The 18,258-nt window shown below is 42.3% G+C and overlaps 2 protein-coding genes across 2 annotated transcripts; one reads left to right on the forward strand and one right to left on the reverse strand.

The window, feature by feature from the left end:
- The first annotated feature begins 10,320 nt into the window (after positions 1 to 10,320).
- On the forward strand, positions 10,321 to 11,268 carry LOC100484477 (olfactory receptor 1N2). The gene has a single exon (XM_002931230.3). The coding sequence runs from the start codon at positions 10,321 to 10,323 to the stop codon at positions 11,266 to 11,268; it is 948 nt and encodes a 315-aa protein (XP_002931276.1).
- A 2,724-nt stretch (positions 11,269 to 13,992) lies between these two features.
- LOC100484229 (olfactory receptor 1G1) lies at positions 13,993 to 17,497 on the reverse strand. The gene is made up of 2 exons (XM_002931229.4): positions 16,600 to 17,497; positions 13,993 to 14,195 (listed from the first exon to the last, which is right to left on the reverse strand). The coding sequence occupies exons 1-2, from the start codon at positions 17,495 to 17,497 to the stop codon at positions 13,993 to 13,995; spliced, it is 1,101 nt and encodes a 366-aa protein (XP_002931275.2).
- Positions 17,498 to 18,258: the final 761 nt, after the last annotated feature.

The following is an 18,258-nucleotide window of genomic DNA, read 5'->3' on the forward strand; positions in this document are numbered from 1 at the left end:
TGATCTGCTCTACTGTACTTCTGGTTTCTAATTCATTGATTTCTGCTCTAATCTTGGTCAACTGCTTCTTCATGAGCCGATTAGGCCTGTCCCTCTGTTGCTTTTCCAGCTTCTTGAGGTGAGAATATAAAAACTGCATTTTAGATTTTTTTATTCTTTTGAGTGAGGCTTGGNTCTATGTATTTCTCCTTAGGACTGCCTTTGCAGTATCCCATAGGTTTTGGACCGTTGTGTTTTCATTCTCGTTGGTCTCCATAAATTGTTTAAATTGATTTTTGATTTCCTGGTTTATCGAGTTATTCTTGAGCGGGATGGTTCTTAGTCTCCAAGTGTTTGAGTTTCTTCCAATTTTTTCCTTGTGGTTGAGTTCCAATTTCAGAGCGTTGTGGTCTGACAATATGCATGGGATAATTTCAGTCTTTTGGTATTGGTTGAGACCTGTTTTGTGACCCAGAACATGGTCTATTCTTGAGAATGTTCCATGGGTATTAGAATAAGAATGAGAATTCTTTGGTTCTGGGGTGTAGTGTTCTATATATATCTATGAGGTACATCTCGTCAAGTATGGCATTCAGAGCTCTTGTTTCTATGTTGGTTTTCTGCTCCAGTGCTCTGTCTATTGGTGATAGTGGGGTGTTGAGGTCCCCTACTATTAATGTATTTTTATCTATATGACTCCTTATTCTGGTTAAGAGTTGGCTTGTGTATCTTTCTTCTCCCCAGGTGATGGCATATATATTTATAATTGTCATATCCACTTGTTGGATACATCCTTTAAGAATAATATAGTGCCCTTCTGTGTCTCTCACTATGGTCTTTAGTTTAAAATCCAATCTGTCTGATATGAGAATTGCTACCCCAGCTTTCTTTTGAGGTCCATTGGCATGAAAGATGGTATACCATCCTTTTACTTTCAGTGTGAATGTATATTTAGGTTCAAAATGAGGCTCTTGTAGACAGTAAATGGATGGTTCATGTCTTTTTATCCCATCTGCAACCCTGTGGCGTTTTATGGGAACATTTATGCCATTTTCGTTGAGACTGATTATTGAGAGATATGATTTTAATGATGCCATGTTGCCAGTAAAGTCTTTGTTTCTATAGATTGTGACTTTCTGTTCTGTATCACTCTCAGGGCCTTTTTACTTTTATAGAACCCCCCTTTATATCTCCTGTAGGGCCGGTTTCGTGGTTATGAAATTGGTCAATTACTGGTGATTCTGGAAGGTCTTTATTTCTCCATCAATTCTGAATTACAGCCTTGCTGGGTAGAGGATACTTGGCTGCATGTTTTTCTCTGAAAGAGCTTTAAAAATGCCCCCCCCAACCCTTTCTCTCATTCCAGGTCTCTGTAGACAGGTCTGACGTAATTCTGATACCTTTGCCTTGGTACGTGAGAAATTTCTTTGCCCTGGCCGCTTTCAATATTGTATCCTTGGATCTAATATTTGCGAATTGCACTATGACGTGACGTGGCGTAGGTTTGTCGTGGTTGAGCTTGGATGGAGTTCTCTCTGCCTCTTGGACACGAATGTTTGTTTCCCTTGCTAGATTAGGGAAGTTTTCAGCTACAATTTATTCAAATATCTCTTCTAGACCTCTGTTTTTCTCCACCCCCTCAGGGATGCCGATGATTCTGACATTGGAACGTTTCATTGAGTCAGTAATCTCCAGTAACCTACATTCCTGAGATTGGATTTTTTTGAGCCAATTTTCTTTTTTTTTTTTTTTACAGATTTTATTTATTTATTTATTCAAGAGAGATAGAGACAGCCAGGGAGAGAGGGAACACAAGCAGGGGGAGTGGGAGAGGAAGAAGCAGGCTCATAGCAAAGGAGCCTGATGTGGGGCTCGATCCCATAATGCCGGGATCACGCCCTGAGCCACAGGCAGACCCTTAACTGCTGTGCCACCCAGGTGCCCCTTGAGCCAATTTTCTGTTTTAGCTTTCTCTTCTACTAACCCATCCTCCAATGCGCTGATACGTTCTTCTGACTCATTCATCCTGGCCGTTGGAGCCTCTAGTTTTGACTGCAGTTGATTCATAGAATTTTTAATTTCTGCCAGATTCACTTTCATTACAGCCCTTAGAGATTCTATATTCTCGTTAATATTTTCGTTAATATTTTTTTCAAGCCTACACATCATCTTGACCATTGTTACTCTGAACTCCATTTCTGATAATTTGGTTATATCCATATCCATTAGTTCTGTGGCAGAGGCCAGAGACTCATTGTCTTTTCTTTGCTGAGGGGGATTTCTCCTTCTCGTCATTCTGATGAGGAGAGGTTGCGGGGTTGTCCAGAGCCCAAATTATTGAGCAGGACCCAATCAGTGTGCACTTGTTTTATAGGGACCTTAGGGTTGTGGGCTTCTTGATTTTTCTGCCTGCCTTCTGGGGGAGGGGCCTGCCACGCCTATACTCAGGCAACCCTGTTTGGGTAGAGTCTCCCTGTCCCCTGTGAGGCGGGATGGGGATGGGCACACTGTGAGCCAGTATTTCCGGACTTTTGTTCTCTGGCGGCTTTCCCTGGCAGTTGTCTGTGCCTCTTCTGAGAGTCAGAGCAGCAGTAGCCTAATCTCAGCCTCTTACTCAGAACAGAGGGATCGCAGACCGTTCTCCACTGGGCCCCTCTGGCCACGTTAACTCTGTTTCTGTTGGTGCTGCTAAACCCTCCAGCGTCCCAGGATGTGCGCCCCACAGCCGGCGTTCCAGCCCTCACTTCAAGGGCTGGCATGTCTCTGTCCTTTGTGTTTCTAACACCGGCAGCCGCCAGCCGCCCCCGTGCACTCTGGAGCTTCATTTTAGTGCGGTTCGCGCACACTCCGGAGTTCTGGTTTTCAATCTGGTGGCGCGCGTTCCCCGGCTCACGGTCTGTGTGCTCTCTCCCGGGTGCCGGTCTGTGAGTCCACCCGCTCCCCAGTGCAGGTGGCTACTGCTTCCCGGCACCTGAACGCGGTGGCTCCCTCCCCCTTCCGATTATCTTCGGATATCTGTGCGCGGCTTCGTACCTCAACACTCATCGCTGGAGATGTTCATTTGTAGAGATCCAGATGTACCTTCCTGCGTCTCAGGCTGATTCCGTGGATATTCAGGATGGTCTGGTACCTATCCAGCTTGACTTGGGACCAGATGAAAAAGGGTACCCATACTCCTCCGCCATCTTAACTCTCTGTGTGTGCATATTGGAATTCAAATCAAAACCAGAATAAACCAAATATACACCAAATGTTTGATGAATCTCACAAATAAAATGGTGAACAAATCATCCAAAACTGATAAATTGTCCACATTAAAATCAAGAATTTCTGGTCGACACAAGACAGCCTGGTTGCACTTTGTAAGGAGCATAACACAGAGAAGGGTTAGAATATTGGCCAAGATAATTGGGCCACGAGAATCTCAAGTTCGGGTGAAAAAAACAGTTGCCTGGACATTTTACCCAAGCTTTCTTCTGAGTTACAGATTTCAGTGACTAGAGTGACAATATCAAGCCCAGAGAAGTGCCCCCCAAGGTGATAGAAAAGGGGAACACCCTCTGAGAGTGTACAGGTAGAACAGGAATCCCACTTGAAAACAGGGGTGACCCTCCTCTCTTTAGGGATTCAGACACAATTAGTCCTCTGTTCCCTCTAATGAGAAGGCTGGAGCCTCCAAACCTGGTAAATATTCCCAGTGTGGGCCCCGTCAGGCCCTCTCAGTTCCATTTACTGTGACTCCAAAAATCTACCCCTTAGCTGCCTACCACACTTGATTTCATTTCCATTCCATAAGGGGCATAGGCTGAGTCTCTAGATGGGGCTGTGATGTGAATTTGCATCATCCAAGGAGAAAGTGTGTAGGCCACAGAACCCCACTGCTCAATAACGTGTGAGATAGGTTGAGATCGGTTGGGAAAGTGCTGAATTAGAGTTCAGACCAGAGTTCAAGTCTGGGCTTTACTACTTACCAGCCACTTTGTCTGGGACAAATTCCTTCACTTCCGTTTCCTTATCTGAAAAACAGAGAGTGCATTGAATAAGACAGTGAAAATACGAGGTAAGTAAAGCCATTTTCCATTTTAGCACAGTGTACCTGGCAGATAACAGACAACACTCATTAACTCCTTGTGCTATTGTGATCACTGAGTCATTTTGTAGTTAACCCATAGGTAATAGTGGGCCCCAGGCAGGATCGACACCCAGGTCCTGAGTGCTAAGTCATAATGCCCCCTGTTCTGGGGGAGAAAAGACTCTAGAAAATGAGATTACACTGGAAAATCAGGAGCCAGCTGCTCTGTGTCTTTCTGGAATGCCATGCCTCCTGACTGCTCTCTTTGCATCTGTTCCAATATGCCCTCTGCAGAAGCATCTCAGTTTCTGTACCTCTGTAACAAAGGTTTACACTAGGCCCTGATGGCCAGGATGCTGCTGCTTTTCCTTATTCTATAGGAACTTCAATTTCTACTGTACTTATGTCTTCAGATCCCAAAACTGACTAGCTGAACTCTGTACGACTAACTCACAGTTTGGAAAAAACAACCCGACTGGCTCAGCTTGATTCAGTAGACTCTGTGGTTCAATCACCTGTGGCCAGAGAGCCCAGCTCACAAATATGACAACTCTTCTTGCTCACTGTTCTCTGGCCACACGGATCCTCCCGTGCCCACCAGGCCCTTTAGCGCCTTAGGACTGTCACAGGTGCCAGGAAGTTTACTATCCTACTGTTCTTTCTTCTGCTCCTGATAGAGCTAATTACTACTTCAGGTCCCCAGTTTTATTTAACTTTCTCAAAGAAATTTCCCCTGACCTCTAATCTAAGTTAGGTCCTCCAATTATACTTTCTTGGTAATACTACCATACCTCTCCTTTTCAGTACTAATCAGAGCTTCTGACTATATGTTCACTTGTTAAATTGTTCATTGTCAGTCTCTCCAATTAGCCTGCAAGCCCAGGGACTGTGCCTGTTCTGATTAATCTTAAATACTCAGTGCCTCCCTTCCCCTATGGTTCTTCGTGCTATTCCCTGTGCTCCACATATGAATGAAACCATATGATAATTGTGTTTCCTTGCTTGACTTATTTCACTTAGCATAATCCCCTCCAGCTCCATCCATGTCGATGCAAAAGGTGGGTAGTCATCCTTTCTGATGGCTGAGTAATACTCCATTGTATATATAAACCACATCTGCTTTATCCATCTGTCTGTTCAAGGGCATCTCGGCTCCTTCCACAGTTGGGCTATTGTGGACATTGCTATGAACACTGGGGTGCATGTGCCCCCTCTTCTCACTACATCTGTATCTTTGGGGTAAGAAATCAGAGAGGGAGGCAAACCATGAGAGACTCTGGACTCTGGGAACCAAACTGAGGATTACAGAAGGGTGAGGGTGGGGGGAATGGGGTAATCAGGAGATGGGGATTAACGAGGGCATGTGTGGTGATGAGCACCAGGTGTTATACACAACTAATGAATTGTTGAACACTACATCAGAAACAAATGATGTACTCTGTGTTAGCTAATTGGACATTGGACATGATAATAAAAAAATATATCCAGTGCCCACAGGTATTTCTGGCATAAGGTAGGCAATCAGTAGATATCTGAATAGATGAAAAATTGCAAACACAGCTCCCTAGACCCACCGTAGAGGCATTCTAAAGGATGGATCAGCTCCACGTGGTTACATTCCCAACGTACTGGAAAATACCCAAAGTACTCCCAAAGTTGACAAATATCTATAGTACCCAAGAGAAAATAAAGATCTGCCTATCTTCAGACGCAGAATTGCATAATGGACTGACTTCCAGGTTTGGCAGAAGAGTAACTGTTGCAGAAGGGGCTCAGAACAGGAGGTGGGATACGGCAAACTTGGATTCCAAACCAGGCCAAAAGGGGTCCTGGTCCTGCTATCCTGGGGTGGGTTGTTTGCGCTCTATGAGACCTCTTCAGGTTTCAAGTTCCTGCTAAGAGGGTGATTAGCTGATTAGACTGCTGACTCCCAGCCACCAAAATAATCCTTGAGAAACTGAGGTGAGCAAAATATCGAGATAATCACAAGAATATTAAAAAGTAAGAGACCCATGGGACTAAGGAAGACGGCTATGGACCTGGAATGTGGTGTGGGGGCAGAAGGCTGCGTGGAGACTCGCCATAGTGAAGAGGTCTGTTGCTTCTCTGTGAGAGGATATTGGGGAAAAGTGAATTCAAGTCTGCTCTCACTTCTCTCCACCTCTGCCTGGAGTATTAAGATGACAGAGGTTTGGACTTCTCCACAAAAGTCCTTCTGGATAGTGAATTGAGGAAAGTAGACACTTAGTGACTAGCCCATGTCATTCACTCTCATCTCTTTCTACCAAATACTCAGTGTTATGGTATTACTATAAGAAGACGGCTTTCTTCTCATTTCTGTTTGATCCTTGTCGTTTGAAAGTAAAGACGTGACAGAAAAAGCAGGTAAATGGAATGCTAAAAAGCAGGAGGAAATAACTGTGGTTGATGATAAATGCTGCCTTCCCACTTAGCACTCATCCTGCCGTCTCCTTAAGCTCTCAGGACAGAGGGCTTTTAGGCCACCCTGTCTGCACAGTGCCTGGAAGAATATCCTCTAGTCCACGGGGAATGTGAATCCACAGGACAATAACAATGCAAATCTCAGAAGCAAAACAAGAAAGAAGTACAGAACACAGAGTGTGAAAATAGAGGACAAATAATTAAAAATGCAAAATAAATATAATGAAAGATATGAGGGAAGCAATTCAGAACAGAAAATTTAAAAAAAAAGCATTAATGTTATTTTAGAAAAAATATTACTGAACCAAAGAAAGTAATTGGTTTAGGAATTATTTGGGTGGGAAATATAGGTTATAAAAATGGGGAATTGGAGTTTCAGATTATAGAGGTCCTGATGTGAAAGCAGTTAGAAAGGACAAGGATTAGAAATTAAGATGGTTGAGTTGACAGACAAAATGGATTGAAATAGTAATATCAAACACCAAGTAATAGAATGTAGACCAGCAAAAATGGTGAAGTAGAGACCACAGCGGACCATCCCTCTGCAGAAACACTGAAAAATATGGCAAAAAGTATCAGAATCAACCTGGAAGATAGTAAAAGGTTTACAGCAACCAAGTGAGTCTTTAATCAGGAGAAAGGCCACTGGAACTTCATGGCATTTTATCACCACCTTGCCCCACCCACCTCCCTGGTGAAAGGCAGTCTGGAAGATGGCAGTCCATGTTCCTGGTGTGAGTACTTAGTCTCAGAGGGAGTAGAGCATATCTTGTTCTCAAAGAATCATGTTTGTCTGCTTTGATCCTTCTGTGGGTTTCCTGAAGAACTGATGTAAGGGGCCTGCCTTTGTCTCAACTACCTTGGAAGTTTCTGAGGGCACAGAAACAGCTACACAGATGGTGTTCTTGAAAACACTGAAAACCAAGTGAACAAGCCACTGCTACCTGGGATAAAAAATAACATTTAGGAAAAACAATAGATGTGCTGAAAGTCAGGAGGAAAAGCTGGGGAGTGAGAATCTTTGGGTAATAAGGGCTTTGGGAAGCTCTCATGTATACTGAGAAACCTAGAAAACCATGTGCATGCATAGGGAAAGACGTGCTCAGAAAAGACCTGAGAAGAACGTAAACTCTCACCCAAGGCTCGTCTTTAGGCTTAGTGAAAATAGGAATGAAAACTAAGTGAAGTTGTAAATGGTGTGGCTAAATATCAAGGTTTTCAACACAGAGTCAATGTGCAGAGACCCAGAGACTCTTTTCTTTCCCTTCTTCCTTTTAAAAAATTTATTTATTTACTTGGGTGGCAGGCATTTAAGGGAATCTCAGTAAAACAACTACCTAACTACTAAGTTAAAGGAACAGCAATCTCAGAGAGTAACAAAGAATACAATCTTTACAAAAATAGGTCAGAAAAATCACCAAATGAGTACAATCCATAGAAAATAACAATGACAAATCCTAGACAAAGAGGAAATTTTAATTTTCAGAGTTAGCACGTCATAATATTCAAAATATCAGATTTCAACAAAAAGGTTCACGGCATGCAAAGAAACAACAATGTATTGCTGATTTATGGGAAGAAAGAAAAGAAGAGATTTTGTCCCTAAGCTAAGTGCAGACATTGGAGTTACTAGACAAATACTTTATTTCTTTAAAATTCAATTAGCCAACATATAGTACATCATTAGTTTCAGATGTAGTGATCAGTGATTAATCAGTTGCATATAATACCCAGTGCTCATCACATCACATCACATGGCCTCCTTAATGCCCAATACCCAGTTACCCCATCCTCCCCTCCATCTCCCCTTCTGCAACCCTCAGTTTGTTTCCCAAGGGCAAGAGTCTCTCATGGTTTGTCTCCCTCTTTGATATCCTCCCATTCAGTTTTCCCTCCCTTCCTCTATTGTCTTCTGCACTATTTCTTATATTCCACATATATAAGCACAGTTTATATGTCCTATCATATAAACCATACAATAATTGCCTTTCTCTGATTGACTTATTTCACTTAGCATAACACCAACCAGTTCCATCTAAGTCAATGCAAATGACAGGTATTCACCCTTTCTGGTGGCCGAGAAATAGTCCGTTGTATATATAAATAACATCTTCTTTATCCATTCATCTGTTGAAGGTCTTCTCGGCTCCTTCCGCAGTTTGGCTATTGTGGACTTTGCTGCTATGACTATTGAGGTGCAGGTGTCCCTTCTTTTCACTACATCTGTATCTTTTGGGTAAATACCTCATAGTGCAATTGCTGGGTTGTAGGGTAGTTCTATTTTCAATATCCTGAGGAACCCTCATACTGTTTTCCAGAGTGTTTGTACCAGCTTGCATTCCCACCAACAGTGTAAGAGGGTTCCCTTTTCTCCACATCCTCGCCAACATTTGTTGTTCTCCACCTTGTTAATTTTAGCCATTCTGACTGGTGTGAGTTGGTATCTCATTGTGGTTTTGATTTCTATTTCCCTGATGCCAACCAATGTGGAGCATTTTCTCATGTGTCTGTTGGCCATTAGTACATCTTCTTTGGAGAAATGTCTGTTCATGTCTTCTGCCCACTTCTTGACTGGATTATTTGTTTTTTGGGGGTTGAGTTTGAGAAGTTCTTTATAGATCTTGGATACCAGCCCTTAATCTTCAATGTCATTTGCAAATATCTTCTATTCTGTGGGTTGCCTCTTAGTTTTGTTGACTGTCTCCTTTGCTGTACAAAAGCTTTTTATCTTGATAAAGTCCCAAAAGTTCATTTTTGCCTTTGTTTTCCTTGCCTATGGAGATGTGTCTTGAAAGAAGTTGCTGTGGCTAATGTCGAAGAGGTTACTGCCTATGTTCTCCTCTAGGATTCTGATGGATTCCTGTCTCACATTGAGATATTTCATCCATTTTGAGTTTGTCTTTGTGTATGGTGTAAGAGAATGGTCCAGTTTCATTCTTCTGCATGTGGCTGTCCAATTTTCCCAGCACCAATTATTGAAGAGACTGTCTTTTTTCCATTGGATATTCTCTCCTGCTTTGTCAAAGAGTAGTTGACCATAGAGTTGAGGGTCCTTTTCTGGGCTCTGTATTCTGTTCCACTGATCTATGTGCCTGTTTTTGTGCCAGTACCATGCTGTCTTGATGATCACAGCTTTGTAATAGAGCTTAAAGTCAGGCATTGTGATGCAGACAAAGGTTTTAAAACAACTGTCTTTACTATATGTTGGCTAATTGAACTTAAAAAAAGGAAAGTTGCATTCTAATAAATAAGTAAATATAAATAAATAAACTCAAAGAACCAAAGGAATACTGGGAGCAAGCTCTCAACAAATAGAGAATATTGAAAGAATGATAAAAGTTTACAAAAGAACCAAATAGAAATGCTGGAGCTGAAAATCATAGCAATCGAAATCATAAATTTACAAGAGGAGTTCAAGCAGGCAGGTTTAAACAGGCAGAAAAAAGAATCTGCAAACTTGAGGATAGTTCTGAGGAGCAGAAAGAGAAAAAAATGAAAAGCAAATGAGCAAGGCTGAAGAGGCCTATGGGACACCAGCAAGCATGCTGACATATGCATATTGGAGTCCAAGAAGGAGAGGAGGGAAAGAAAGAGATGTATAGAATATTTGAAGAAATAATGTTCAAAACTTCCCAGATATGATAAAAGCTACAAAGCTTTTAGGGAGGGAAGGTCCAGGGACTTGGAATGTAGTCATATGGGAGTTGGGTGAGGGGTGTTTCTTTTAGAGAAGGCTAGAAGTACCAACTTCTTTTTTTTTATATATACTATTTTCTTTTTTATACTATTTAACTTGTTTTTTCTCTCCCTCCAGAAGGAGTAGTGGCATGGACAGAGTCAACCAGTCCAGCGTCATTGAATTCCTCCTCTTGGGTCTTTCTGAGAGGCCAGAGCAGCAACCTCTCCTATTTGGCATATTTGTGGGCATGTACCTGGTCACTGTCATGGGGAACCTGCTCATCATCCTGGCCATTGGTTTTGACCCACACCTCCACACCCCTATGTACTTCTTCCTGGCCAACCTTTCTTTTGCTGATGCCTGCTTTTCTTCCACCACAGTCCCTAAGATGCTGGTGAACATCCAGACACAAAGGCAGACTATACCATATGGAAGGTGTTTGGCCCAGATGCACTTCTTCATGACATTTGGAGCACTGGACGACTTCCTTTTGGGGGTGATGGCCTATGACCGCTATGTGGCCATCTGCAGGCCTCTCCACTACTCCACGCTCATGAGTCCCCTTGTGTGTGTGCTCCTTCTGGCGGCATGCTGGGTTCTCACCAACCTCGCTGCCCTTCTGCACACCCTGCTTATGGCTAGGCTTTCTTTCTGTGCAGGCAACAACATCCATCACTTCTTCTGTGATGTGGTCCCTCTGCTGCAGCTGTCCTGCTCAGACACCAGCACCAACCAGACAGCTCTGTTCACAGTGGGCTCCATGATACTCACTGGTCCCCTCTCTCTGATCATTCTGTCATATGCACACATCATCTCCACCATCCTCAGGGTCCCATCTGCCTCTGGCAGGCAGAAGGCCTTCTCCACCTGTGGGTCCCACCTCACTGTTGTCTTCCTGTTTTATGGCACAGCAATTGGTGTCTATCTGTTTCCCCCTTCATCACATTCTGGGGGTAAGGACAGGGTTGCAGCCGTATTTTACACCGTCGTGACTCCTATGCTGAACCCCTTCATTTACAGCCTCAGGAACAATGATATGAAGAATGCACTGCAGAAGCTTTTTGGAGTTCATACATTCTCTTCTCAGGGACTTTGATCCTATATCCGTATTTTTGAAGTTGCACTCTGGAGAACCCACGTGTTTATGAAGCAACACCATCCCCTATCACATTTGCTTAGGTTTAAAAAAAGTGATCTGGAATCATTCTCTTAAACTTCAAACCTAACAATGTATGGGATCACTGTGTTTCATGAAGAACTTGTGCAACCTTATAAATGTGAATAGTTCCCTGGTGTTGTGTAGGGTGATCTAAGCTACACAGGGGCAAGGTCAATTAGAACTTCTTTTGTTTGCTGTTATCCTAATGCGTATATATTTTTAACCTATGATTCAACCAGAACTAATTAATTTCCATTTGCCAGATACTGTCTCTGGCTGAGGAGGCATTGATTCCATGCCTTTATGTAATTCACCTTATAGAATTGAACATGGTATGCAGCTGCACGTATATGCAGTTAACTGTAATACAAGTCCAATCATCGTGATTTCTCTATAAAGCTTAATATCTGTTTTATTCTATGTTTTTAACTGTCTAAATGGATTATGCCATTTAGTTCTTCAATTTTAATGATCTTGGGTTAAATACTATGATTATTACTTTTTACAGATGGCGCCTATAGCTAGTAAGTAGGGAACAAAGGATTAAAGTTATTTCTAGTCTGACTCGGGAGTCCAAACTCATACACACTTTAATGTCTTGCTTTTGGGGGCTAATGTTTGTGGCAAGAGGCATATTCACATTAAGCTAGTATGTATACACTGATGCCTGCCATATGCCAGGCACTGTGCTATGCACTGTAAAATGCAAAAATGAGTGCAATATTGTCCATGCATATACATGGTAGGGACCGACACGTGTTCAGTTTAGTCTTGATCAAGTCAGATGGTGATAGTTGCCCTGACAAATGTTGGAGCAGAGAAGAAAGAAAAGTAACCTGCTTAACGATGATCAGGTAGACTCTTACCCATGATGTGACATTTTGTTGAGCCTCAGTGTATCACTTCACTTGAACTGGTGAAGAAAGAAAACTGAGGGTTCTGCAGGGACAGGCTGTTTACGATATGTAATTGGTGGAGCCATGCCAGCCCAACCTTGGAAATGTTTCGTAGTGGTCTCTCTAAATATGGGGTCCTGGCTTTTTTTTCCCAGTTCTGTTTCCATAAAGTCTCTTGGCCAGTTCTGTTCCTTGCAGCTATCCGTCATTGTCAATGCTTTTGAATTCTAGCTGTAGATTAGTATTTCCTAGAGCTTTAGAACTCTCTAGAGAAAAGGTCCTAGTATTTTTTATAAAAACAAAACAAAACAGGTAATTCTAGGCAACCAGGTTTGACAATACTGTTATGGGGCATCCCTCGTGGCAGCAAAAGGGCAGATGAAATAAGGTATGAAAATACCCAGTTCATTATTTACCCTATCAAGGTAAAAATCAGCAAGGGATGGAGCATGATGACAGCACCAGGAAGTTCCTGAATACCTAACCCTGGTTGAATCCTTTTGTATCTTATTCAATTTTTCATTCTTTTCTGCTATAATTCACTACCTTTCCATGAAAGCCCTTCTGGATCTGCTACATACTATGTACAGTTTTATCTTTGAACAATACTTAGTTTACCTTTATGCATGACTTTCACTTATAATAATATTATCAGAGTGAGGCATTCATCACCTCCAGAGAATCTGTTTATATTCTTATCTTTGTGCTTCTACCCTTGTTCAAAAAAGACTAGCAAGTGGATGCTCTGCCCACTGGATTTTTCCTTGTTACTCTTCCTTAGAATCACTCCCGGGTGGGGTGGTATATGGCTGTGTACATCCAGGCAGTATACATCCATCCATTTTCAGTTCATTACGATGTATCATGATTTTATCCATGAACCAGGTTCAAGTGTTTTCCACCCCAACAAATCAATGGTGTGAGTTGAGTGAAAACAAACCGAAACCAAGGTGCAGAGCGTGGGGATCTGTGCTGACCATCCCTGTTGCTTGTGTTCTCTGGACCTGCTTGAGCCTAATCCCAAATGGAGCATTTCCATTGTATGATGGCTTGCGGCTGCACCCTTACACCCTGACTCAAGTCTTAAAACTGGGTGAGGGATTATGATTTTTTTTTATTGTAAAAGCTAACATCAGCTTTTTACCATTTTTAAATTTTTTTGTTATATAATTTAAGCAAGATCGTCCTTGGCTTCCCCTCTACTTCAGCCCTAGAAACACAGTGGTTTATTAGCGACTTCAACAAATCCCTCTGGGAGATCTGACTTTGCCATGCATTTTGATATCTGGTATTTTGATTCACATTGCTTCTGATGGTTAAGTGCTGCCACCTGGGCCTCTGCTACTCCAGAATAATTTTATCCCTATTGACACCAAGGAACCAAGCTCAATGTTAGCATTTTCTATCAGTTCTGTCCAGGGAAGACAGCCCCTAGTCAAGTTCTCAGTGATTCTGTTGTCCTTCTCACTAGTGTATTCTTTATTGCTTTAGTGAAAGAATTGTCTCCTGAACATAGTTGCCTGGTAAATACTCTGGTCTCATATGATAAATCCATTCTAACATGGCCACAGAATCCCTGACATTCCAACCTCTTCCTCAGTACTTGGCCATCTGCATTCCATTTACTGTAAGTGCCATCATGTCTGAGCCCACCAATGATGCCAGCAGTGTATGAGAACTTGTTCCAGGTGCTCCTGTTTCCTGAGTCATAGGAGAGTCCTCCCATGAGAGCCTAATGTTTCATAACTTCTTTGTCCAGCCATTATTATTCCTTCATTGATTGGTGATATGTGTTAGCTAAATCCTGCTTCCCTTTGGATGAATCAGGTAAATATTCCTGTAGCCAGGAATGTATGTTGGAGCTGTGCTGAAGTCTGTTCCAAGTTACTGGTCCAGAGAAAACGAGGGAGGCAGACATTTTGTAGAAGGTGACTGTCGTCTTGTGCATCATCCACCTCAGAACAGATCCTTATCAATTATCAAGTGCTGCATAACAAACAAGCCCCAAAGTTAGTGTTTACACCACAACAGTCACCATTTACTTAGCTTACATTTCTTTGGGTAACATTTCAGATTTGGCTCAGCTGGTTAAGTCTTTTAGTGGTTTTGGGTAGGCTCACTCACATGTCTGTAGTCAGCAGTCCATCCATTGGGTGAGGCAACTTCTGGAAATGGGTGGCTTTTCCTAGTGAATGAATCTCTGGTACCAGAAAATTAGCCTCCAGCTTTCAGAAGATATTGGGGAAATGTCTCAGTACTAAGGCTATCTCATGGCTCTGGGCCACCTTCTCCTTGAATAGTATGTGCTATTTCAATCGTCTGCTACTACCCATGCCTTCTAGTGATGCCAACCCGGGTTATAATAGCAGCAGCAGCAAATCCCTGACTTTTGCTGCTGCCTGAAGTCTAGCTAGATGTTGATTTCACCACCCTTCTTGCTTGCTAGGGTTTGAGGGATCAGGTGAATCATATGCGTACACTGACCGGTGAGTAATGGCCAGGGAACATTTTAGGTGGCAGTACCCAGTCTGTGTACATTGTAAAACTGACTACATCAGGAAATGATTGGACACTCCGAGATAAGGAACATTATATCCCCATGTCGACACACCTGTAGAACAGTAGCTTTTCATTTCCTGTCTTGACATAAATTTGTGCTTTTCTGTATTCTGCTCCTCCTGCCTTGAAAAACTTCTCTTTTCCGTTTTGCAATAACATACCCATACTTCAAAACCCATCACAAATGTTGCCTCCTCAGGGAAGTCCTCCTGGCTTATCTATCCAGAAGGATGAGAGAAAATTACGTATGATTTGTGTTTTAAGCAGAACTTGAAGATTGCAGCCTATGTGTCAAACACTGTGCTAAGCACTTTACATGTGTTATCTTTTTTATTTCTCACAACAGCCTTAGATGATAGTTATTATAATTACTATTACTATTCACTTGTTTATATTTGGAAACAGAGGCATTGGTTACTAGCTAGAAGTCATTCAGGAAGTGAATAGTGGAACTGATACATAAACCAGGTATTTGTGATTCCAGTGTAAGTCTTATTTTCACTTAAAAAATTATTGAAAAAATCTGAGTTTGTCAGTGAGTGAGATTTCAGAGTCATAATTATGCAGGGAAGAAACTGATGGAGTGTCCTGGAGTTTCCAAGACTTTTCCTGAGGGTTATTGAAAAATCCTCTGCAGGTTGTTAGGGTAGATCCTGAGCAGCATCCCCAGGGGAGATGCAATAATGAAATTGATATAGTTATATGTAAAAATATATCCGAACATAGGTTGTTGGCATTGTACTAAAGAATGATGGTCTCATAAAAGGAACTTGGTGGGAGCCCAAAATAATGTGGTCCAAGTACCTTTCTCTCTGATCATGTGGCTTGATTCATAAGTAATTTTGGAATATTTAACTAGAGATTTATGCTCAAGCAGAGGGCCTGCTCCCTTGGGGAAGTATGAGGATCTCTGAAGGTGTTTACTCCTATCCTAGCTCTTGATTTGCCTTGCCCCATCCTCAAGTCATTTGGTAGTATTGAGAGAGAAGTTGCTGATTGGAACTGTATATGTGAACACTGTGAGGGAATCAAGAAAGCAAACTAGCAATTGAGAGAAATTTGTGGATTTCATATCCATTTAGGCATAGTGTAACCATTAAGGGTATGCATTTTGGAACCAGATACCTGGGTTCAAATTCAGGCTCTGCCACTTAATAACTGTGTAACTTCATATAAGTAATTTAAACTTTTTTTGAGTCATTGTTTTCTCTTCTGTACAATGCAATTATTTACCTCAAAGGAATATATTGAATATTGCTAAAGAAAATGAAGATCTAAGCATAAGACCCAGAAGGAGAAAATTTACATGTTTTTTCTCCTGATTCTTCCAGAAACACTGCATAATAGAGAATATATTTTTAAATTTTTAAATTTTAGTATAGTTGGCATGATATAGAATATTTTATTACCTCCTATTATGATTAGGGAAATTGTGGCTCACTGAGGTAACTTAATTTGCTATAGGGAGGCAGATGGAGAATTTGGGGTTTTTTTTTTTAAGATTTTATTTATTTATTCGACAGAGATAGAGAAAGCCAGCGAGAGAGGGAACACAAGCAGGGGGAGTGGGAGAGGAAGAAGCAGGCTCATAGCAGAGGAGCCTGATGTGGGGCTCGATCCCATAATGCAGGGATCACGTCCTGAGCCGAAGGCAGATGCTTAACCGCTGTGCCACCCAGGCACCCCACAGATGGAGGATTTGGATAGGCGCCAAGATAACTCTGTAAGTTGATATCCCCTGAATTCCCAGAACGATGTCCTTGGCTTCATGGAGCTCACAGTGCTCTTCCACTCAGGAGTCTCCCCAAGGCACTCTTCATGTCTTTGTTTCTCAGGCTATAGATGAATGGATTCAGCATGGGGGTCACCACAGCATACATCACTGCTGCAATCCTGTCTTTGCTGGCTGACTCAGCAGAGGAGGGAATGAAGTACACCCCAATAGCAGACACATAGAACAAGCAAACTGCTGAGAGATGGGAGCTGCAGGTGGAGAAGGCCTTCCACTTCCCACTTGCTGATGGGACTCTCACAATGGCAGCCATAATGCGGACATAAGAAACGATAATTAGCAAGGGGATCAAGATGGTTAATGCTCCTCCCCAGTATATTAGCACACACTGGTTGACATAAGTATTGGAACAAGAGAGCTTCAAGAGGGGGAGAAGTTCACAAAAGAAGTGGGGGATGATGTTGTCAGTGCAGAAGGATAACTGAGCCAGGAGAATGGTGTGGGTCAGAGAGTATGATTGAGCGAGAATTAGGGACATGACCAATAGCAGAATACAGCATCTGGGAGTCATGACCAAGGTGTAGTGAAGGGGGTGGCAGATAGCCACAAGCCGGTCATATGCCATCACTGCCAGGAGGAAAACATCTAGACCAATGAACCATAGGAAGAAGTAGATCTGAGATAGGCATCCAGTGTAGGTGATGGTTTTCCTATTTGCCTGGATGTTCACCAGCATCCTGGGGATTGTGGTAGATGCTAAACACAGGTCAGTGAGAGAGAAGTTGGCCAGAAAGAAATACATGGGGGTGTGGAGGTGTGGATCAGAGACAATGGCCAGGATGATGACAATGTTGCCCAGCACAGTGACCAGGTATACGCTCAGGAAGATTCCAAGGAGGAGGGGTTGCTGTTCCTGCTGCTCAGACAGGCCCAGAAGGAGAAATTCAGAGACACTTACTGTGTGGTTTCTTGGTTTCATGTCACTGATGTAACTAAGGAACAAAATGGAGGATGACACTTCAAAAACGTTTCCTGTCCTGGAATTGTCTACATGGAATCAAAGACATAAAATAAAGATGGATTATCTCATTGAAATCTGAAAGCACATTATGAGATGGTCATTGTTATGCCCATTTTTTTGATGGAGGAACTGAGTCACCTAGAAAGTGATGGAGGTAAAGTTTAAATCTGGCAATTCTGACTTTAGAGTCTGTGATCATAACATCTTTACCAATCTGCTTCTGATAAGGTACCCAGAACTAATTCATTTATTCATTCCACATTCAGCCAGTACTTACTATGTGTCAGTCTTTGCTCTCAAGTACCAGAGAAACAATTGAACAAATACAGCAGGGTTCCTGGCCTCATGTAGATAGGATTCTAGTCAGAGAAGCCATGTAACAAACACTTAAATAAACAAGAATAGGTTGCTAAAGTGAAAACAAAATGAAGCAATGACTAGCAGATGACTTTAAATGTTGTGGTCAGCAAAGGGCTGACTATGGACGAATGGGTAAGAAGGGACCAGCCAAGCAAAGAATTTCATGGAGGAGTGTTTCAGTTGCAAAGAACAGTAAGTGCAAACATGGGGAGGAGCACATACATCTGGAGAAGTAGGAAGAAGGCAATTGGGGTCAAGTGTGGTGAGCAAAAAAAGCGAGCACAGACAGATGGGTGAGGAGGTGGGCAGGTTAGGGAATGGCCATGGAGTGCAGATTCTCAGAGATCATCAGAGAGCCA

This window comes from Ailuropoda melanoleuca, chromosome 7 (assembly GCF_002007445.2).
Source record: "Ailuropoda melanoleuca isolate Jingjing chromosome 7, ASM200744v2, whole genome shotgun sequence".
Lineage (NCBI taxonomy): Eukaryota > Metazoa > Chordata > Mammalia > Carnivora > Ursidae > Ailuropoda > Ailuropoda melanoleuca.

What these genes read in the sequence shown, in the direction of transcription:
- LOC100484477 (XM_002931230.3), top strand. Translation starts at nt 10,321, where the DNA reads ATGGACAGAGTCAACCAGTCCAGCGTCATTGAATTCCTCCTCTTGGGT.
- LOC100484229 (XM_002931229.4), bottom strand. Translation starts at nt 17,497, where the DNA reads ATGAAACCAAGAAACCACACAGTAAGTGTCTCTGAATTTCTCCTTCTG. An exon ending in GAGAAACAAAGACATGAAGA is followed by an intron (nt 14,196 to 16,599) that starts GTGCCTTGGGGA and finishes ATAATTGATAAG; the next exon opens with GATCTGTTCTGAGGTGGATG.